Source organism: Anabrus simplex, chromosome 1, assembly GCF_040414725.1.
Source record: "Anabrus simplex isolate iqAnaSimp1 chromosome 1, ASM4041472v1, whole genome shotgun sequence".
In the NCBI taxonomy this organism is placed as follows: domain Eukaryota; kingdom Metazoa; phylum Arthropoda; class Insecta; order Orthoptera; family Tettigoniidae; genus Anabrus; species Anabrus simplex.
The window spans coordinates 1,084,507,039-1,084,532,209 of record NC_090265.1 but is presented as its reverse complement, the minus strand read 5'-3'; the positions used below and the strand labels follow the sequence as shown (position 1 = coordinate 1,084,532,209).

General features: G+C 37.6%; 1 protein-coding gene across 1 annotated transcript in view; it reads left to right on the top strand.

Moving 5' to 3' along the window:
* The window catches only part of LOC136858083 (mucin-17), a 103,029-nt gene that overhangs the window by 41,225 nt on the left and 36,633 nt on the right, over nt 1–25,171 (top strand). The window contains exons 4-7 of the mRNA XM_068225292.1: nt 5,122–5,342; nt 9,510–10,073; nt 11,738–16,508; nt 20,047–20,288. Coding sequence (XP_068081393.1) covers nt 5,122–5,342; nt 9,510–10,073; nt 11,738–16,508; nt 20,047–20,288 — 5,798 coding nt within the window. The remainder of the gene's footprint in view (nt 1–5,121; nt 5,343–9,509; nt 10,074–11,737; nt 16,509–20,046; nt 20,289–25,171) is intronic.

Here is a 25,171-nt window from a genome sequence, read left to right as displayed (position 1 = left end):
TCAAAGTCTCCAGCTTTTCGATCAGTTTCTCTCTATTTTTATCGCATCGAAAGCCTTCGGTTAGTCCTAAACGATCACATGAAATTACCTCCGTGGTAAAGTCAGGGCTTTCTCTATACCTGTCAAAAGGCATTGAATTACCTGCGTAGAAGATCTTCCTTTTCTAAAACCGAACTGTTCATCGGGTATATACATTTCTATAGCATTTGAAAAAACTATCGCATGCCAATCTGGTCAATATTTTTAGTAGCATGCATTCTAGTGCCACACCTCTGTACATAGCATCTTCTATGTGGATATTCTCCAGTTCTCTGGGGTTGTTCCTCTCCGTAGACATTCGTTTAAACGAGATGGACGAGAATGACTAGACTTTCTCTAGCACTGTAGCAGTACCTTTCAAATGTTCATTATAAAATTAATGTAGTCCGGACCACAAACTTTTATTATTCTTAGACTGCATAATGACTTTCATAACCTCATTTTCTGTGAAGAGTTCTGGATCTTCTATCATTTTGGAGTCTACATCTTTCCGTATCGCTGGATGAGTCTTCCTACTTTGAAATGGAGTGATTAGGTTTTTCCCAGATCTCTATCGGTATGTTTCGTGGGAACTTCGGCTGTCTAGGATTCAACGCCTTGTACGAATGCATTTCTGCTTCTTGTATAATTCCCTCTCCTCGTTATGGGATGTATTTTCAAAGATACCTTCTTTATTCTTCTGTCCTCTTATTTTCTTATAGTCTATTTGTTAGTTCAAAGATGGTTTCAACTGAAAGATGTTTTCTGTAAGTCTCTGCTACAGTGTTCTGCTTTACTCTGCTACGGAGTTCTGTTTTTATTGGGATAATGCTCTTGCTATTTGTCAAGACTATGTCAATTGCACTCGACTCGTTATAGCATATATATGTCATCATTTACTGGTACTTGTTATTTACAAGGTTTAGTCCTTCTTCTTCTAGATATTCGAATACACAATGTGTCCAATATTTATTTTGTGATTGTTTATCTAAACGGCAATTTGGATCTGCTAGTATGAGTGTATCTTCTGACGACGCTTCTTCCAAAGCGAGTGAGATTTATCCAATAATTTCGCTTGATACCATATCTAGTTGTAGATATATGCATAGTAAAATGCCGGCTCTTGTATTTATCATGATTAGGTTCAAAGGTGGTTAGTTTTATCTCGAGGAGACATGTGATGTCCCTATTAGTCTTCCTCTGATAATACGTATCTTGCGAATATTTATGACCATAAAATTGTATGCTAACTTAGCGACCATTCTGTTGGACGTACAGTAGAACTTGAGAGGTGGACGGGAATGTTGCATGCGGAGCAGCGCCATCTCGATTCTCCTATACTGCCTGCTCTATGCCCCTAGTTTAACACAGGAAGGCGCGAATACCAATATTTCTTCACGTCGCCGTAAGAGTGCAGTAGTAGACGCACAATCTTCTCGGTCAGTGTGGGTGTTGCATTGTGTTATTGCTGCATATATGTATGCGAAAAGCTGAGTTATTTCGTACAATGAGCAAACGTGCCTGTCCACTTCCATTTGTACAAGTGATATTTTGTAGGCCTTATAGAACTGTGAAATGAACTAATCACGTTATGCCTATAGATACTTTCAAAGTTCTTTTAAAGTGTACTTGTTTTCTTTCGTATTTGCAAGTTTTTTATATATATATAACTGAAACCTCAGATTTTTTCCTCGAAATATTCAACTGTTGTGTACCATTTTGCAAATCTCGTCAAGGTGGTTCGCAGCCCGAAGGGATACGATTCCACAAAATATCCTCTAGAGGGGTATTAAGAGAAAAGTGGTTGTCGGCTATGTCTAGGCAAGATCCTAATAAAGGAAATAGCTTGATATCTTCAGATTACTCTCGTCTCTGTAGCCTTTACACCTTAACACCTTATTTCAGAAAGTGATTTAAGTCGTGGAGGATAGTGGATACACTGTAGTAAGAATTGTGACGGACAATCACAAAAAAAGCCTTCATGTTTACAGATTTTGGACAACCTCATATATCCAAATGATAATGTCCCAATCAATATTGAAACAGAAAATCAAACTCTAATTCGCGGGTACATGGTTCGTGTTGTCGAAGAGACGATGGAGTGAAACATTTGCGTCAACAACATCTTCCTGCCTAGCGCATGGGCAATAATATATGGAACTGATTATGCATGAGGATAGAGGAGGACTTCGAAAACCAAAACCTTGTTTTGTTGATCTGATGAAGCATTTGCAGGAGTTTGTTGAAGCTGCTGTGCCCTACGGTCGGAAGTCCTTCAAACTTACGAGCGTAATACGAGAATGTGTTCTGTTACAGTGTGAGGTCAAAGAATATCAGCAAACTAAGTTCTTAAGACCTCTATCAACTGATATTGTGTTGGCAAGAACACAAAATGTTAACCGCCCGGTGTATCACTCCAAGCCTTCGTCCAGGAAAACCTGGAAATTGTGACATAAATAGGCAACTGCGACTTCATACAGGTAATTTTTTCGTTAGTTAATATTACTGATGTAATTTACGAACTTCGGTGAACATATGACTATACTGCATAGTGTTTTGTAGGCTGTCGTCATAATAGTGAATTGAGAACTTGGTGCGTCTATGCCTGCCATCTAGCGGAGAATTTTTGTCGCAGCCTATTCGCAAAAATCCTCCCATAGAGCAGGCAGTACAGGAGGATCAAGGCGGCCTGTGATGCGGAGTCAGCTGCCATATTGTTGGACGTAGATTATGATGCTATACGTTTCTTTCGATTTATTGGAACTTTTTTTCTCTCCTGTAGGTGGAGTGAAAGGATGCATTACGGTACCTGTACCCTCTGCATGTCTTAAGAGAACACTAAGAAGGGAACAACCAAAGAATCTGTACTTGCTCTCTCGTCTTCTAAGCTCAAAAATGTATCCATGATTCCATGGTTGTCCGTGTAGCGGAGAAATTTATGGAATATTTTTACATAGCAATCAGAAAGAAAAGAACACATTAATATAATCGATAAGATAACCAAAATTACTGACGTCATAACGCGAAATACCACCAAAATGGCGTAGTAGCTGTTCATCGCGCGTACAAAATTGTTTCACATACTGTATAGACAGTGGCGGCAATTGGAAGTTAGAAGTTGGGGAAAAGTGGGGTAGAAGTTGAGGAAAAGTGGGGAGACACAAACATGTATTGGCAACAAGTACCGTGGGTCTGGGGGTATAGACGGGGTCGCGTGACATCATAATGTTTATAAATACCGTAGCTACAAAATGGTAAGAGTTTGATACTCTCTGAGCAAATTTGGACTGAGAAGTAAGGTTGACAGTTTACCAACTTAACTGCGTTTTTTTAGATTTTGATTAATACTATACTGTACCTACCGTAACACTTTCGCCAAAGGAACAATCACACACTTATTACAATTAAACAGAAGTACTTTGAGAATTTACCAACGATCAGTAATACAGGTAGTCTTATTCAAATGGCATTTTGAAAATAAACACCAAAAAAGTGATAATTTGCCAACGTCCAAACAGTAACAAATTAATACAACAGGACCTATATAAATATATTTCACATGATTATGAGGGTGTTTAGGGGTTGTGGTAAGGATGTAAAGGAGTGGGCATATAAGTTTATGCTAAGACCCCAATTAGAGTATGGTTCCAGCGTATGGCACCTACACCAGGACTACTTGATACGAGAACTGGAAAAGTTCTAAAGGAAAGCAGCACGGTTCGTTTTTGGTGATTTCCGACAAAAGAGTAGGGCTACTTACCTTGTCTTAAAAAATGTTTGCAAACTTTGAGCTAGGAAGACTTTGGAGTAAGGAGACGAGCTGGTTGACTAAGTGGTATGTTCTGAGCTGTCAGTTGAGAGATAGCGTGGAATGTCGTTAGTAGACGAGTAGGCTTGAGTGGAGTTTTAAAACTAGGAAAGATCATAATATGAAGATAAAGTTGGAATTCAAGAGGACGAATTAGGGCAAATATCCATTTATAGGACTAGGAGAAAGGGATTATAATATTTTATCAAGGGAAATGTTCAATAAATTTTGAAGTTCTTTGAAAACATTTAATAAAAGACTAGGTAAATAACTGATAGGGAATTTGCCACCTGGGTGAGATTTCTAAGGATTGATTGATTGATTGATTGATTGATTGATTGATTGATTGATTGATTGATTGATTGATTGATTGATTGATTGATTGATTGATTGATTGATTGATTGATTGATTGATTGATTGATTGATTGATTGATTGATTGATTGATTGATTGATTGATTGATTGATTGATTGATTGATTGATTGATTGATTGATTGATTGATTGATTGATTGATTGATTGATTGATCTGCTCTTAGTAGCTCAGATGGTAGAGGGCTGACTTTCTGAACTTAACTTGGTACATTCAATCCTGGTTCAGTCTGGTGGTATTTGAAGGTACCGGTACTCAAATACCTAAATCTCATGTCAGTACATTTATTGCCATGTAAAACACTCCTGCGGGACAAAATGCCTGTATTTCGACGTCTCCGAAAACCATAAAAGTAGTTAGTGGGACGTAAAACCAATAAATTATTATTATTATCATTATTATTAGCATTATTATTATTATTATTATTATTAAATCTATACACTTAAATTAGACTACCACTGGCCCTCTGTTTATCCCCAAAGAAATATAATGATTATAATAATATAAATATGCACTGAATATCTTACTGTAACCATCTTCCCTCAGATGTTGCACTACAGTAGTCAGTTTAGCTGTGAATTACCCGGCATAGAGACTCTCTCTCTCTCTCTCTCTCTCTCTGTCTCTCTCTCTCTCTCTCTCTCTCTCTCTCTCCCCTTATTTCTATCCAATTGTATCTATACTCTCTTCTCCTCATCACTTCAGGTTTATATTTATCTCCATTTTAAGCTGGTTTCTGCCTGAGATCATGTTACAAGGTTTTATCATCATTCCTTGATTAAACTTTAAAATATGTAATGGTCATGCCATTCCTGTTTCAAGAACTATCTAGAAGAGAAACATCATTTATTAATAACTAATCATTGTACTAACAATAGCAAAAAAAATGTAGACAAAGTATGATCGGAGTAATTTTTCCCTCAGATGATGCTGCTGCTCGAGGCCTCAATATGAACCCTAACGAGGCTCGCTACAGTCTAGCCACCAAGGTTATGAGTAATGGTGTTGAAGTGATAGTGGCTGGTGACAAGAGCACACTCCCAGGAGAACCAGATGTGTTGAGGATACTGTCATCATCAACGCTACGCCCAACAACTTTAGCTCCGAGTACTCTAACTGATCACATGATGCTTCTTCTGCCTCAGGTAGGTATTTTTCCTGGTATAAAAATGTGCCTTATTACTAACATGTATATTTTATAGAAGATCAATATTATTCAAACAGCAAATATATTTATTCGATTACTGTTTGCATGAAGGAACTAGACTAAACGAATGGAGAGGAAAAAGTGATAAACATACAGTGGATAATTACATTCCAGTCAGCTTGATATATGTTGCTTGCAAGTTCTGGAAAAACATTCTTTCTGATTATATTAGACACATTTGTAGAATTACTAACTGGTTTAATAGATTGGATTCAGGAAAGGTTATTCCACTGAGGACTTTTAGGATTCCAGCAAGGTATAACTTAGCTGATATTTTAAATTCAGAAAGTCAAATAGACTATATTGTTATTGACCTATCTATGGCTTTTGATAGCATAGAGCATGAGAGACTACAAAGTTGAAGCCTACTCATAATTTGAAGTTGAAAATCATCGATCAAGGTTGTAGTATTGAAACCTGGTGTAGTCAATTGGTAATTGTGCAAATTTTTTTTGTATAAAACAATCTATTAGACTGCATAGTTTCATGGAAAATCTGGTGAGCTGAATTACCTCTTTAATGTCTCCATATAATAATAATAATAATAATAATAATAATAATAATAATAATAATAATAATAATAATAATAATAATAATAATAATAATAATAATAATAATAATAATAATAATAATAACAATAATAACAATAATATATACCTCTGTGCTGTAGTGGTCAGCATGATTAGCTACCACCCCTGGAGGCCCGGGTTCAATTCCCGACTCTGCCACGAAATTTGAAAAGTTGTACGAGGGCTGGAACGGGGTCCACTCAGCCTCGGGAGGTCTACTGAGTAGAGGTGGGTTCAATTCCCACCTCAGCCATCCTCAAAGTGGTTTTCCGTGATCTCCCACTTCTCCTCCAGGCAAATGCCGGGATAGTACCAAACTTAAGGCCACAGCCACTTCCTTCCCTCTTCCTTGTCTGTCCCTTCCAATCTTCTCATCCCTCCACAAGGAGCCTGTTCTGCATAGCAGGTGGGGCCGCTTGGGCAAGGCACTGTTCCTCCTCCCCAGTTGTATCCCCCTGACCAAAAGTCTCATGCTCCAGGACACTGCCCTTGAGGTGGGATCCCTCACTGAGTCCGAGGGAAAAACCGACCCTGGAAGGTAAACAAATTAAGGAAGAAAGAAAGAAAGAAAGAAAGAAAGAAAGAAAGAAAGAAAATAATAATAATAATAATAATAATAATAATAATAATAATAATAATAATAATAATAATAATAATAATACTTAGGTACCTGTAGGCGCGTACTGAAGGGATTAGGGTAACTGCTGCCAACTTGCACCTCTCAGTGAAGACCAGCTCAATGAGATCAATGACAAATGATTCTTTAAATTAGTAGCCCGTTATTTGAACTCATTGAACTCAGAAGTCTGGCTCCTTGGCTGATTATTCAGAGTAGTGGTCTTCAGTACGTAGGGCCTATGGTTTTGATTCCCAGCCAGGTCAGGGATTTTAATCTTAAGTGTAGGAGTGTAGATTTTGTTATAATTATACTGTAGAAATAAAGTGAGTTACATATGGTATTTTGTAATTAAAGAATTTCCTCCCAAATAATACAGTAGTGTAAACTAGCTGACTAACCTGTCATTTGTGGGTTAGGTTTTGTATAATTTCAGAAAATGTATCTTCATATTCACTCCCACAGAATACTTCTCAATCAAATACAAGAATTTTTTTTTCACTTTTTTTTTTTAAATTAATCAAGACCAACATCCATATAATAATATCTGGAACTTGGTCATGTATTATAAATAGTGTTTTAGCTATAATGAGTATGTGGCAATAGCAGTAAGGAAGATCTACCGGTACATTATTGACAGTCTGCAAACATTGACTGTAATACTATCTGGTAGAGATGAGTGGCAGCAGAAGGGGCACAGCGCTTCTGAATTAACAACAGTCTGTCAGTGTCAGTGTCAGATTTGAAATAAGGCTTATCCCAGCATTTCTGTGGAGAGTGTAGAATATTACACTCAGTATAGGAACATGATTAAGGACTTTAAAGAAGTCTGGCTCCTTGGCTGAATATTCAGAGTAGTGGTCTTCAGTACATAGGGCCTATGGTTTTGATTCCCAGCCAGGTCAGGGATTTTAATCTTAGATGGTTAATTTCCTTGGCTTGGGGACTGGATGTTTGTGATGTCCCCATCATCTCTGTGCCTCATACACCATACACAATGCTATCCTCCACCACAATACTGCACAGTTTCCCATACACAGTAGATGCTGCCCACCCTCTTTGAAGGATCTGACTTACAAGGGCTGCATCAGGCTAGCAATAGTCACATGAAATCAAAGATTTTAATGAAATATTATAATTTCAGGAGATATATCAGGAATAGCTTGTCCTGCCCTAAAATAAGTTGAACAAATAATGTTCAATATATTTCTTCTTATTTACATAATTTTTCAGAAAATTAACTCATTAAATATTCACACACAAAACAGATGGGAGCTTTCCTGTAAATTTCTTCTTATTAATATTGTAATCTTTTGAAGCCCAGTTTTCTTTCCAGAATGTCTTCAGCAGGAATGCTTTCATGCATATCACTCCAGTAGATTTGGCAGGATACTTCTAATAACAGATAAAGAGAAAAGAAATTAAACCAATGGTGGAAATGATAAGTATATACCTTTTCAGTTTAGCTGAGAATTCAAAATGTAGAGACAGAAAGACAGTTTTATGCATACAGTAGAACCTTGATTATTCATCTCTCACCACGTGAGTTAGCCATGTCGGCAGCCCTGAAGATGGTTTTCCATGGTTTCCCATTTTCACACCATGCAAATGCTGGGACTATACCTTATTAAGGCCACGGCCACTTCCTTCCCACTCTTAACCCCTTCCTATCCCATTATCGCCATAAGACCTATCTGTGTCAGTGCGGCGTAAAGCACCTTGCAAAAAAAAAATCATCTCTCAATCAACCAATCATTGGATTATCCATTGATCTTTTCATTCTTTGCTGGAGCAAGGGGATAACATTTCATTCTCAGAGATTATTTTACTCTGGAGAATTTGAATGAACTTCAGAAAAAGAAATGTAAGTATTAAAGTTCAGAAGAGAGAACATATAAAATAAGTTGAAAGGACAATCCATCTATCAGGATTATCTGTTCCTGCCTTCCCCTTTATTATGATGGATAATTGAGGTTCTGCTGTATATATGTATATTATAGCTGTTGTACACATTGTTGATGGGTTAGTTCTTGTACGATGGTCATATTAATGACATCCAGTGGAGATAGGTGGCACTAACATTTGATATTAACGAAAGTCAGGCAATGTAGTATTTTTGTCAACCAAGAGACCCAGAAGGGACTATCGAACCTGCTTCTCCTTTCTTCTTTCATATTCCCTGTCGACCTCTCTTCTTGAAAGTTTACTTTCATTCAGCTTTCACGCTGCTTCCCCTTCAATATTCCTTAATCTCATTCTTTGAGCGATAATTCCTTCATGTTCTCCTTCTTGTTTCACTAGTAATTTTTGTTAGTTTACTGATCAATGGGGGCTCAATAAGCAGTTTTCTTTGTACTATTAAAACAAGTATATCAATAACTACCATCATCAAGGCGACTGAACAATATTTCCATGTCAGTGATGCTCACTGTTGATGGACTTAGAAACAAAAATCGAAATTCTTTAAAGTCTCCATCTCCATAGCTCATGTGGTAAAACTGTATGAGAAATAAATGATCAGAAATTGCATTTTCTATAATTGTTGTCATATATAGTTTTTATATAAAACTAACATTTAAAAATATATTTAGAAGTTTGTAATAAGGGATTTTTTGATTATCAAAACGCATTCTTATTCGCTCAATTTGAAAATAACAATTGTACAAAGGTTTCTTTTTTTTTTTTCTCCATCTTTCATCTTGTTAGTGGACCAATGAAATAAAAACTAGTTAACTTATGCAAACTAAGGAAATATTGAAATTGAAAGCATATTAAAAAAAGCAAATATGTCAATATAAAGTATGCAGTTTGATATCTTTGATTCTAAAATTATAGTTTACTTGAACTTCTTAAATATTGTTCCTCTACAATGCTGTATGTAAATAGCTATAATGTGTTAATGACACTTGTATTTCCACAGGAGGTGACGCAGACTTTCCTTACAACATATACATACATGACAACATTCCTGCATGGCGGTACTACATCGGTGACAAGCCGGGAGCACGTGGTGACAAGTGTGGCAACAGGCACAACAGAGGGTCCCAGTGAAGTACACATGGCTACTACCTTAAGCAGCACCATCACTCAGACAACAGATGTTGTTAACACCTACTTTGTAACTTACACATACTATAGCACTTACTTGGAGGGTGGCAGCACGGTAGTGAAATCAGAAGTGTCCATCTCATCTGAGGTGATGACAGACAAGGTCTTTATTCCTCCCAAGCGAACATCTAGTCCTCCTATGCCAGTATCAGTGACAGCCACACAGGTTACAGACAGGCCACTGTATGTGTTTGCAACTAAGACATACCTCACCACATACACATATTTCACAACCTTGCTACAGGATGCTGGTCATGACAAAACTTCAACGATAATCAAATCAAGGACGAGAGTTGTGCAGAATGTGGTAACAGACATCATTCCACCAAGCCTCCTGGGCTCTGAATACCTGCTATCTGTACAAAGTTCACTACAGGTGAGTGATATATCTCAAGCATATTATTATTTTTACCATTATTATCTTATAAGCAGAAAATTTTATTCAAGGGATCATGGCTGGCAGCTATATAGCCAAACAATTATGATAATACCTCTAATTATAATAATCTTCCAGTTATATGGGCTCTTCAGTCATGCTTGAGTTCATTTCTGTATTTGGTAAGCTGCATTTCATGTTTCTTCATTTATATCACTTACCATTCTTCTCAGCATTTTCTCTCTTTCTTTCTTTCTTTCTTTCTTTCTTTCTTTCTTTCTTTCTTTCTTTCTTTCTTCCCTCTTGTTGATTGGAGTTCAGATTTATAATATTTCCAAACAGGTACAAAAGTTGCCTGTAACTGTTTTCCTTATTACATACTCCCTCGCCATACTCTTCTTCATCTCAGAACGATGACAATATAAATTCTACATAATTCCCTCCCTTTGTTAGTCTGCTACACTATGTTTCTCCCATGCCCTAGCCTTGTTAGGTTCTTCTTCTTTCTATTCCTTCCTAACTCTGCCCTTGTTTGCTGTCATCCTAGTAGTTTTAAGAAAAATTGAATATTAAAACAGAAAATATTAACCCTTTCAGACCTGAAAGAAAACTGGAGGTGTGAATTTTTGTTTGTACGTCGAGAACTGACTAAAATGCTCCTCAATACACATATTAATAGTTTATTTTACAAAATAAAAAGTAACATCCGAAAAACAGGACCCACACAATTGTGCGTATCAAAATTCAAAACCTCGTTGTATCACGTACGATGGTGTAGCTTCAAAATTTACGTTCACTAACCAATGTACACACTTCATTGAATATATTCCGGTATTCAGTAAAGCTTCTAGATTAATATAAACGCAGTAAATAAATACTTACTTTCGGCACTACTGCTTCCTGCCATCTCGCTGATCAACTGTGCTTTTTAAACTCTTCTTCCTTCGCCCTGGCGGTCAAGCGCATACTAAAATCAATTGAAATACACGCCACGTGTCCTGCACAATCACTGCAGTCCGGTGTAGTGCCGAAAAAAACATCAAATACGGTCAGGGATAACTAAAATACGAACCCGCACAATTGTGCGTACTCGGTCTGAAAGGGTTAAATGGAAGTCCTTCCTTACACATTACTTTTATATAATTGTGGTTGTTAACCAGAATTCTAAATCAGTTTTTTTTAAAGCAACATTTGGCATACTTTTTATTGTATGACTCACACAGGGACTCACAAGATGTGAGGTGTATGTAGCAATTACAGGGCTCGAGCTGAGTCGTGCAGTAGGCTCCTATCTAATCTTTCTTTTTTCCATTCTGAAGTTCTTGGTAAACTTTTCTTCTCTCTTGATTCAGGTGATTGTAGATTTGCAAGCCAATCTCTCACGGCCCTTTTCTTCGATTAATACTTTAATTTTGTGGGCATTACTAGCCCGAAAGTTACAGTACTCAAAAGCCCCAAGTTCAACTCCTGGCCAAGTCAAGAATATTTACCTAGATCTGAGAGCTAGTTCATGGTCCACTTGGTCTACATGAGGACAATTAACAAATTAGGAACTATCTTACTTTAATTGTCACAGCAAGTCATATCTTACTGTAAACAATGATCACCATCACAAGGTGCAAGGTTGAAGTTTAATCTCAAATTTTCTTTACTTGATGTTTCAGGCTGGTACACCAGTCGTAGCCATGACAACAATGGTTGGAGGACAAGCAATGACAATTACTGCCATGGAGAGCCTGGAGGATATGAAGCCAACATCCACCGTGGACTCTGTTCAGGTCACTCCCACTGCCACAGTATCATCATCAATGGAGGAGCATAATAATATCATTACAGGATCTACCATAATCTTCTTTGATGAGGATGATCTACTGGACTCTTCCACAAGTACTTCTCCAACTCCATCTCTATCGATAGGTGTACCAGCAGATCATTCTAAAACTCCAACACCAGCCTTGTCTCTCCAGACCACTTTCATTAATACTGGTACTCCAACAGATATATATACTGTCTCAGCACAAGCACTGACTAGCACAACAGAGGCTGAAACTCCATCTGAAGTAACATCAGTACTGCCTACAAGCACAGTCACAACAAGTGGTTCCACCATCAATGCTGGGGAACAAGTAATTATGATGACACAAGCCAATGGAAATGTCACCATGATTCCCATTTCAGATCCAACAAACAAAAAACCTGTTAATAATAATAATAATGTAAATATTGGTCCTGGTGGTAGTGAAATACAAGTGAGTGACTTACTGAGTTTGGGTTCTCTTGGAATCAATAGCTTCAATGCTCTGGGACCAGTTATCAATGCTATGGCAGGTCTGATACAGAGTAATATTCAACCTGAAGTTCACCGCAGAAATGATTCTCGGCCAGCCCAAGAAGAACATCCTCATCCAGTATATATACCTTCAACACATGAGCCAATTTACATCCCTGTAGGTGGACTAGCTGGAGAAGAAAGTCAGAATTATGAAGGTGTTGTCAATCTGAATGGTGAAAAACTAGGCTGGAAGTTGCAAGGAGATGAAGATGAGACACTCTATTCTGATACTGAATTACGGCACCGTCCAGCGGAACCTGCTCCTGTTATTTTTGGTCGCCCTACCATGGAGAAACCATTACTTGGAGATGGCATTCCCATTAGTCCTGGGGAAGTTATTACAGCAAACAGTGATGTTATAGTGGGCAAACCTGCCATCATGGGACCACGTCCACCAAAGATAGATGTTCCCCTTGGTATGAGACCTCCTCCATTGCCACATCCAGCATGGAACAAACCACCTCCAACACCACAGGTGAACATTCAGCCATTGCAAGTGCCAGAACATGACCCAGCACCTTTTCCAATGCCAGAGACCAGTCCAGATTTTGTAGGATTTGATAAAGATCCAATAAATCATCATGAACATATTGGTACACACTTTCCAGCCCAAAATGGAAATTCAGGTCATCATAAGGTCATTATTGGCTCTTCTTTTGGCCACCATGAGCAGAAGACAGAACAAGCAAACCAGCACAAAAAACCCAATGGTGCAACAAAACATCCCGTTCCTGATTACAATTTGTTGGGACCGTTGCAACCTGATAACCATGGACCTCATATCAACGTAGGGACTCGTCCACTGAACTTTGGCCCTCCTGAGCCTGGACTACATCAGTCTATACCTGTAGGCTATCAAGGTGATGTGCACATTGGCCCTGTCAGTCACAAGCAGCCCAAACCTGGATATACTGGTGGACATAACATTTCCCTAGGCCACACTAGCTATCTAGGTAATGGAATACCATCACATCACGGAGGTGATGCTTCATTCCATAACCACAAGCCAAATACATTATCAATTCCAGTACATGAAGTTTCAGAAATTGGAGCCTTAGATCATAATCAGGCAGTAAATACAGGATCTATAGATGCAAATCATGTAACAATTGGTTCTGAAAGCCCAGGAATAGATATAATTCTGCATGCAGGTTCTCTAAGTAATCATGCTGGAACAGAATCAAATATAGTACAGTTCCATGGGCATCATTCAGCGGCATCTTCAGGAGGAACTAACAATAATCAGAGACCCCTTGCACACCATGGTATGGGGAATCCTCAAAACTCTGATGTAGTTCATCATAGTATTCCTGTAAGAGAATATGATACAGGCGAGGTTGATGAAGATCCTCTTACTCCTCATGGAATCGGAACTGTGCTGGATGTCCCGAAAGATACAGGAACTAGAATGGACCCCCCTGAACCAGTTCCGACTGGAATAAATGTGGAAGTAACTCCTGGCCAAGGCTTCAATGTAGAAATTTCTCCAGGACATGTACATCAGCATGGAATCTCTGAACATAATATATCTCCCAGTGGTATTGTATTAGATGTACCTCTTGCAGGACGACCACATCGTCCATCTCGACCTCATAATTACTTGGGTCAACATCGCCGTCCTATGCCTCACCGACCAATGGAATTCATGACTCCACCACCTCCACCCCCTCAACATAATCACTTTTCGGGAGGCAATGGCCCTGTTTTAATTCCTTTGAATCCAAACAGTCCCCAGATTCCTCGTCCTCGACCAGAAGATCTAGTCATTACAAACCACAATGATAAAGAAGATCAAGATGACTCTGAAGAGCCAGCTGACCTAGATGATGGGGAAGTTATACAAGCATCCAATTCTCGCCCACTTAGGCCAGGTCAGGTGCCTCATGTTGATGAGAAGCCTTTGCTACAACGACCTCGTCCAACCTCTTCTACACATCTCCGACCACCGTTCACAGGTTTTACTCATCATCAACAAACAAGCCCAGATAAGTCGCATGTTGCCAGACCGGAAGTTCAAGGGTCTGATTTATCCAAAATAGATGACTCCTCTCATCTCCAGAAACCTGCACATGGTGATGTTCCAAAACCTTTTGGCACCAGTAATTACAATGAACAATCTCCAATAATAAACTTTGATAACAGCCATCACTCCAAACCACCTCAAGTTGGTAAACCTCAGTTACCACTATTTGGCAATGCTCCTGTTGGAAGTAATGTAGATGGAAGACCGGTTCATCATAATCATCAGTATCCATCAGATATAGAATTGGAAATGGTTGAAATTGATAAGCCTCCCAAGCCTCCTAAACCTATTAAACCACTATTGGATTTAGAGACACAAGCCAATACACCAAGACCGTACTTGCGACCAACGAACTATGACCACGATGCAGAAGATGATTTTGTTATGGGACTATCTCCACCTCCCCCCAATATTGCTGTATCAAGCAATTCAGGTATACGTTTCCCAGGTGCTGATGAGTCGACTCACAGACCTGTTGTTAATATTGGAGGCCAGAGACGTCCAATCCTTTCACCAAGGCCAAAGCCTCGACCACCACCTCCATCACAACCACCTTACAAGGTAGAAATCTCGACCACCACACCAAACACTGTAGGTCAAAAACCACGTCCACCTATTTACGAGATCCCAGGGCCATCAAACGTTCCCATTAGGGAACAAGAGACAGCTGAGCAGAATATTCAAAACACTGTAGTACCAATAACAACCCATCGCCCACATCTTCGACCGCGTCCACGTCCGAGGCCATCTCTGACTACTCCATCATCAGAAGAGGTTCTTATTGTTGGCAAACCGGTCACTATACCTACTGCTTCAGTAGATCCACCTTCTAGAAAACCAGTAACAGCACCAGCACCTCCACCACCCCCACCACCATCTCCTGCACCTTCTAGAATAACACCAGACATATTGCCTACCTCTGTGAAAGATATACCAGTCAGAACTTCTACTTCAACCATCAGACGTCCTGTCATTGCTCCTAGCTCAGTAAGGACGACTACTGCAAAGGAACCAACTTCAACTTCACAAAGTACTCCAGAACTCCATAGTTCCAAGACTGATATAAGGGAAGAGAATAAGTACAAAACACCATCTGTGGACATAGTCACTACACAGAAACTGCATAATACTTTACTTGATAATTCTATATTCATAACATCAGGATCAAAGACAGTCTTCAGTGACCAAGAAACAAAATCTACCCTTGGAGATTTCCAACCTTCGCAGACAATCACTAATGAAGTTCTGATACACACAGTGGATTCTAGAGATCCAGTACCCCATCAGAAACCTGTAGTAAGTATACATGAATCCAATGCATCACAGGAATCTGAGGATGATGAGTCATCTGCAGAAATAAAGAAGAATGATTTGGGTGTTGCAAGCTCTAATGATGAAACAATTATCTATGATGCTGAACCAGTGGTTCCAACTCGATACCTAACTCATACTCAGACCTTAACAGTTACTACTACAGAAACAATAATATTAAGTAGTGAGGGTCAGAAACCATCCACTCTCACAGTTGTTCTCACTAATACCCACACATCAACCATTATTGATACAGTTACAGAGACTCAGACACTAGTAAAACCTACCAGTGTGATATCTACTGTTACTACAACTGTGTCAGCAATCACTACAACTACGCAGTACCCATCTGGCACTCCCTACGAGCCAGCACATAAGCCTCTCAGCAGTCCAACACCCAGTATACCTACCACTGTACCTGTTAATACTACCTCTACCAGCACAACAACCCCAACAAGTACGACAGAACAAGAAAATGAGTCCATGTTCGTTGTTGTGAATGATCAACGTCCTGGTAGTGGAGATGATGCTAATGATGTGGCTCGACATGATGAGGCTGATGGTGTCAATCATGCTGTGTTACTCGGAGGAGTGCTGGTGGCAGCCCCGCCCAGGCATAATGCTGGACCCACAGCAAGTACAGCAAGCAGCTCGTGCAGGCCCGACTGTAGTCCAGCTCGTAATGAGCGATGCCAGCGGGTAGAAGGCCACATGCGTTGTGTGTGCCGTCCAGGTTTTGCCAGAATGTTCCCAGATCGCCCTTGTAAACGTGAGTATTAAATTAAGAGAATTACTAATTTTTTCAAAGGCATAAATCACTTAGTATTTGCACAATAATATATTAAACCAGGAAACCTTACAGGACTAACTGATGATATCTTGCCAATGTCCACATTAGTAGGAAAGACCAACAGATGATAATTCATTGATAGATTAAACTTAAATTTTTTAAAGACAATTACTTTTTCAAATTTCTGTGGTTTTTTTTATTCATTGTGAAAGTGAGTAGTTTCTCAGCATTTTGGAAAATAATCATATAGAAATCTTAATTATGAGAAAAACAAATGAGAACAGAAAATACATGTTTGGATCCCTTTCATCACAGCACCTCATATTTTTAAACTACCTACTCCTCTTAAACATGGCCAGTCCTAAAGGGTTAAGGGTTTGAACAACACATCTCTTTATCTTGGTAACAAATGTTGTATTTTTCTTTAATGCTCTACTTAATGATTTATAGTCACATAATCATTTACATAGTCAGCATGACTGGTAAACTGCTGACTTTTCAACTTAAAATTAAATACATGAGCTGGAATTATATACAAGGATGTAAATGTACATTTCTTTTGTGGACAAAGTATGATGACAAACTCAGTGGCAAAATGAATTAGTTTAAGTTGTCTAAAATATACTAATTTACAGAATAATGTGCTTTCTCCAAAAGTAAAATTTTTGCCGTTTTCTAAATGATTCCTTGTGTTTTAATTTTCTTATTCTATTTGGTAATATGTTGTAGACTTTGCTATCAGTATAATAAGGAATTAGTTGTGTCATTGCATGCAGCCATGTTTGATTACTACCTGTCAAGCCAGAGACTACACATCCTCTGATCGTGGAAGAATACTATTCCCCGCTAGATACTCTTTGATTCTCTAACCTTTCCCAGCTTCCAAAAATTTTCAACAGATGGCAGAGTGTTTCTAATAACTTACATACTGGTAAGAGAAAAAAGTCTACGTACAAACAGACCCCATCATGACATATGTCTTAGATATTATCTGGGAACACCTAACAAAGAATAATCTAGCTACACTAGGAAGAGTGAAGGCCATGTATCTTAAAAAAGTTCTCTGCCTGGTAAAAAATGCTCCTTCAAGACTAACGTATGAGTTCACAAGACAACTGTTCTATCTAGAAGAACTGCAATTAAAAATACCATTGCCTTCTGTGACACAATAACAAACTTTACATCAAGAACTGCAGGATTAAAAAAAAGGGAATATATGGCTAGATTTTTACCAAATAGGAGGCATGATCAGGTCGGAATGGATAAATTTTGACTACGAACTGCGGCGTATCATAAAGCGCTTCTTATTAAATGTTCATAAAACCATTGAAAAGGGCAGGCAAAACAATATGACTACAATGGGCATATCACGATGAGTTATCTGACCTATTTAAAACAAATGTTGCAGAGCAGCGCAGAGATTAGCTCTCTCTAATACATTAATTTCCACTCAGCCCCTTACAAACTCGTTTCTGCTTTCTCTTTGTTCCTTTCAGTGTTCCTTTCTATCTATCACTTGATTCTATGAATGGGGAACAAGAGTGCATGTCTCGAGTCACACAGTACGCAAGAGCGATAACACACTGTGATATCACCATCAACTGGACAAGTCTGGGGGCAGTTTGCCCTTCTGTTCACAGCAAACACATATGTACAGGCAGAGAAGAAAGATGATGCAAGGTCTCATTTACCCCAATAAACCCACGAGGCAGGTAACATAATCTGTCATTTCATTTAAGCTTGAGCCTTTGATTTACATTGGTGTGGAAAGATCTGCAGCCTTCTGCATAATTTATTGAGTGTAACATTTTTAGCGCTCACTGATGGCTATTAAAAGAAGATAATAAGCCTGCGAGTATTCCATAAAAGTGCCAGAAAATAAAGTGTATTGTAATATTTGTTTCCAATGTATTAGTTTTGAAAGCAAAAGTACACCAAGCACGATTTGCCATTTGAAGAGTTCTGAGGCATTTCAAGGCAGTCAAGCATCGGCTATTAACTCTTGTACTTTGTAGGGTGTGTTTGTAGCTTAAATTACAATCTGTTTTTCTTCATTCCTTTCTTTATGAATGAGTAGTTGTACATTTACAGTTAAATGCAAAGTTTAAATGAAAGAAAGCATAAGTTACGGTAATTCAAAGGAATAACAACACTCAATTTTTATTTACACCTAATTGCAAACAATATTTCATCTATTCTTAAAAAATTCCTAAACAGGTTTTGTTCTATTTCATTTCCATTTGCATTGAGCAGTTATCTAAAAGATCCATTATACAGTACTCTGGAGGCAAGAAATCTTAAAAAGATACTGCATATGTTACAAAAGATTAAACAAAAATGTGATATTTCTTCTTCTTCTCCTTCTTTTTTGTGGATTTCACACAGTGCTACATTTAGTCATTATTTTGTTCTTTAAATAGTAACTTTACTGTATATTGTATTTTGTATTATTGGTAAATGAATTTTGAAGTGGAAAGTTAGGTTAGTGTTAGTCACTAAACCGGTATGAATTGTGACCATTTTATAAAAACAGCTCCAGTCCACACTTCTCTATAGAAATGTTTATAAAATATTATGGTTCGCCCACACACACAGACTCAAGAGGTATTATGAGATACGAGATTTTGGCTACCGGCCTTGAGACTCTCGAACGAGAAGGATTCTCATCTCTATTTGATTCTCATTTACTAAGATTGATCACACATTTAGAGTCAATATAATTTATCAATTAGAAGACAGTACTGATAAAATTTGTGTTTAAATGAATCCATTGTCTTTGGGAATGTAATCAGTCCTCTGTTGACCAGATTTCAGTACCAGTACCTTGGCTGTGCTATTAGGCCATCTGTAATCAGAATTTGAGTTACTTACTCAGAGTAACAATGGACATAATAATAAATAAACAGTTGTCAAAGTTAGTGAAGAATAGACCTTGAAATTTTATTTTATTTTATTGAAGGTTAAAATTGCATTAGAATAGTTACATCTGTGGTAGAAGTTACGGTACATAGGTAATAATCTTTTATTAAAGAGGCCTCATCTCATCATACTCCAGAGAAGTGATTGTTTCATTCATGGTAGTTTCATAGATCCTGAGTCAGTTTCCCCCTTTTGATGCATAGATATCTCTCAAAAATAATTCATTAGTTGCAAATAAATGAATTGTTATCAATTTCAGTTTAATTTATAGAATGACATATTTATGACCAATTAATTTTCCCAAAGGAAAGTTTTACACTATTTTAAAACTAAAATCTTCACCCACTTTCTCTACTTATTTAATAAATTTAAGAACTTAATTAAAAGTATATTACAACTTAATTGTCTTTGATGGCATCCATTATTTTTGCATCCCGTGGTTGACTTACCAATGATAACTTGAATCTATCCACCATGCTTTATGATTATAATTCATTTCATCATCATAAAAATAAGTTAAAATATACAAAATAATTTTTTGACTTCTGTTGTTCTAAGTTGATTCATTTATTGATTGATCATCTCTTGGAAATTACAGCCACATATACATACAGCATGCACCTGGGATTGGGTCACCTTGGTTTGGAACCATTGCGGTATGAACCAGCTCTACAAGAACCTGGTGGTCCTCGTTTCCAGCAATTGGCGGAAGCTTCCAGGCAAGGTCTAGATCGCATGGTGATGCAGTCTGATCTCAGAGATATATTCCATGGAGTTGCTGTCAGTGGCTTTCAACCTGCTCCACAACGAGAAGGAGTAGTTGTCAACTTCTATGTTCAGGTAATATCCAATTCAGTTTTGTTATTTTTTATTAAATATTTTCAATTATATCCTACTCATATCTATACTGGACAAATAATATTCATACGTACTAAGTGCATGATTTTGTTGGTGTCTTAATAACCTGAAGTTAGAATACATTTCACCTCCTTCTAACTGGTATCTCGTAGATACCTGATCCTTATCATACCTTCCAGGAAGTGTGACATCAGTGGAAATCATCAGACTTAATTAGAAATAAACATAGCATCTAGTTGCTTGTATTATTCTTTGATGTTTCTTATCTACTCCTTAACTGAGTCAATAACAACATACTGCAAATCTAATAACTTACTACAGTACTGAATAATAATATTAATAATGATAATAATTTCTTATATACTTGATAATAATGCAAGACAAAAATTTGTGTAATACCGGTATGTTTTAAGTTATTGTCTCTAGAATAGAACTATTGAATGGTCAATTTCTTAATGAGATTAAAGGACTTGTGTAAATTCTTACTGATAATGTGATGAGACCCTTAAAAGTCTCTCTAATCATACTGAAATTCAAAATTGTATCTGGTTGGAGAACAAGAGTCACCATCAAATTATGCCCATTATGACGACTGTGTACAAGAAGTAGTAGTATAGTCCGCGCACCTTTTAGAAATATTTCTTTGTATGGGTAGGAGGAGTAAGGAGGGAGCTCTCCCGGTTCCGGTAATATTGCCAACTGAATGGAAATGAAATATGAATTGAATCGATAATATGATCGATCGATATGAATTTTCTTAAACTTTATTATCTTAAGCCAACAATTGTTTCATACACACATTATATAACATTTCTCGATGCAAATCTTGTTCCCAGCATGAATTCTATAGTTTGGCTTTGCTGTGTTAACAACAACAATACTAGTACGTAAAGTGTTCGCCATATGTCGAACAGCGATGCATAAACGATTCATATTTTGTGTTTCAAAGGTTGCCGATACAAAACTCGAAGATACCCGAGGTCGACCCATTCAGCACTAGGGTGTCCATGTATCGCTAAAAGGTGCACGAACAGTAGACATGAAAGAAATGACAGACATGATCTGCACAGTACAAATTATCAATCATCAGTCAATCGATCACTACTGATAGGGCAGTCACCCAGGTGGCAGATTCCCCATCTGTTGTTTTGCTATCCTTTTCTTAAATGATTGCAAAGAAATTGGAAATTTATTGAACATCTCCCTTGGTACATTATCCCAATCTCTAACTCTCCTTCCTATAATTTTTTTCTTTTTTAAATACTGGCTGACTGTGCAGGCATTAGCAACCCTGATCCACTTATTAAAAATATTTTAATTTCACCAACCTGGTGGTGTAATCAGTTAGTCATTAGCAGGGAACGGATTTATATGTACTAATAATTATTGAAAGATGTACGTATATATTTAGTTATTTTTATTGAAATATGGAATAATATATGGACTTAAAATTACACATATAACATTAATTTCTATTTAATATCAAAGTTCAAAGAAGCTAAACAAAGTAGATCTACATGCAACATAATGTTGCACTTCTCATTTTAATATATTTGAAGAACACACAATTTTTTATTCTCTGTTACCAACACAATGGATTACAAAATGTTCTTTCAAGTGCTGGAAAGTGAATCTTCTCATCTCTAAGAACAGATTTATATTGACTGAAACTGCATTCAACATCAGAAGAGGTAATGGGGGCATAATTCAACTTCAAAATATCTGCTGGGGTTAAATCCAATGTTAATTTTACACTTAAATCTCCACACAGCATTGCAGCAATCTTTGTCATTTCTTTATATCCAGGGTTCTTTGAAAGTACAGTGGCCATCTTCACGTTTGCTACATCTGCAACTTTACCTGTACCACAATTTAGTTGTTCCACAGTTTTATTCACAATTTCACAACTTTCAGAAAGTGAGAGATGCAAGTTTTGGAGCCTTTTCGGAGTTTTTGTGATGCTTGAAAAATTATGCTGAATGTAACATAAGTTATTTCTCACACTTGTATCGCAGACAATTTTTTTCTCAGCTTCAATTGAGGCTGCATCTTCAGAGTCCATGGCATGCAGAACGTTCTTAATACAGACTATATGTTCAACATAATATTCAACCGCTTGCAGCCACGTACCCCACCTAGTTAGAATCGGCTTAGGCAGCAATGGAATCTCTGGTACATTTCTTTCAAAAGATGAACTCTTCTGTGGGCTTTGAGAAAAACGTTTTTCACTGAGGAAATCAATAAATCTACTTTGGGGTAAATGCCTCTTACCACTTCTGCCACACGATGAAAGGCATGCGCTACACATGTTAAATGAGTCATCTTAGGATATACAACATATAATGTTTCTCCAGCTTTTATCATATAAAGTGTGGCATCGCTAATAAAAAGTAACACTATTATACTTAACGCCCTGTGGCAAGAGGATACCCATAGCCTCATTGAACAGTTTTGCTATATTTTTGTTATCGCACTTTTCTAGAACATCACAGTGTAAGAGAATCCATTTACAATAATCTTCGCTTAATAAATCAATGATTACATTGCTAATTAACCTGCCTTCTTTGTCTGTTGTCTCATCAATGGAAACCCAGATTGGCCTGTCTTTAATCTCTTGCCTTATCTTCCGAACAGTGTCATCGTATATGGCTGAACAGTACGTTTATCTGAACGTTGACTCATCCAGGGTAGATCGTTTAGTATATTTCTCGAGGAATTCAGTTTGAAGAGAGGTATGTCAGCAAAGATGAGAGCACAGCAGAGATCGGTGTTGAACTCGGACGTTACACTGGAAGTTGCTGGTTGTGTCAGAAACAACTGTCTCTGCTTGGAATCTCGTTGTTTGTTAGCCTGGTGTTTGCTGGTTGAAACTTGTTGCACAAGGAATCTTTGAGTAGATGTCACTGTACAATGACACAAATTACAAAATAATATCTTACTGTCAGTTGATAAACCATCTTCTTTAAATTCTGATATGTAACTTTTCAATTTTTAGCTGCTTGACTGAGCTACTTTAGGCATATTGAAACAATGTTAATGTCTTCAATGAATATCATTATACAATTGCACACACTGAACGTACAAGAACACTATGATCCGTCTCACTGCTAATTCAAACTCTGAATGACTGGTAGTGAACTAGATGGAGTTATGAAGCAATCAAAGGGAATGCCCGAATTACGAACTAATCTGGAAACCACTAGCACATCGTCGATGAATGAGATTTCCCTAATTACGAAATTATGGCACAGACACAGTCGATGTTATGTAATGCAGTTATCAGTGCTGTAAGTGTGATTCAGATAGTCACGGTACTGACCGGCTGATCTCCACCACTTCCACGCTCAACCTCTCTTTTTCTTCACACCACTTATCAGCTTATTTTATCAGCCCAGATGTGGACAGGCATAATAATGACCTGCACACCAGTTAAAATATTAATTTTTCAAATATAGATTTTTAATTTATTTCTCCATTATTGAGAGGACTGCTAATTTAATATAATTTAATACTTTTTAGCCAAAATATGGACTATATTGATTTTAATGATGAAGAATATGGAACATATGTGCTAAACTCCAAAATATGGAAAATGAATACTCCATTTTTCAACCACACATCATGATTCATAAAGATAATGCAAAATATAATTCATTTTAGCTTCCTAAAGAGATATGTATTTACATATAAATTGCTCCCTGGTCATTAGTCTTTTGTTCCCCACATGGCATTTTCAATCCTAGCTCTACTTTGTGCCATTTGAGGGTTTGTACATGTGACAAATGCCTGTTATGAGATTTTATTATGCCAAAGAACTCCTACAGAATAGATTTCTATGTACTAGTGTCTGCTAAAACCTTTAGCAGTTATAACAAATGTTAAAATAACATCATCATCATCATCATCATCATTATTAATATTATTATTATTAACACCTGGCAACAGTTCTGTGACAAGATCATTACAAGAGCTAAAGAGACGATTCCATTGAAGAAGAATACGAAACACCCTTGGTGGGACTCTTGCATGTGAAGAAGCACTGGAAAAGCGGAAGAGAGCCTTTCAGAAATATAACTGTAAGAAGTCACTCACGGCTCAACAACACTATCCTCAGACAAGGAAGGAAACGTCAAAAGTAATCAGGCAAACGAAGAGGAGAAACATGAAGGACCCACTGGAATCTATAGAAAAAGATTTCCGAGATCACAATATGCGAGACTTCTACAGGACTTTCGCAGGAAGAATCTGTGGATACATCCCACAGAATTTGTGCTTCCGAAAACAGGACGGAAAACTTGCGCTGTCTAACCAGGATAATTGTAAGGATTTGGCCCGATATTTCTCTGAATAACTCAATTGCCAGGAGCCAACATTACGATGGCCCAAAGAAACTCCTGTACACATAAACCCTGAATCTCCACCACCTACCAAAGAAGAAATCCAGAGACACATCTTCTGAACTCAAAAATAACAGGGCCCCTGGAGAAGATGGCATAGTTGCAGAATTCTTAAAGAACATAAGCCCAAATACACTTGAGGAGCTCACACTAATAATCATAGGCATCTGGAAAAAAGAAAAGCTACCTGAAGAATGGAAATGTGCACTTATCCATCCGGTACACAAGAAAGGTGACAAAACCGATGTAAATAACTACAGAGAGATTTCTCTCGTTCAAATCACCTACAAGATTCTCTCCGTGTGTCTTCTTCAAAGAGTACAAGAACAGCTTGAACACAAAATTGGAGAATATCAAGCTGGTTTCTGACCTGGGCGGTCCTGTGTTGAACAAATTTTTAACTTGAAGATGATATTGAAATATAGAGCAACCCGAAACTCTCCGATTATTTGTAGTTTCGTCGACTTC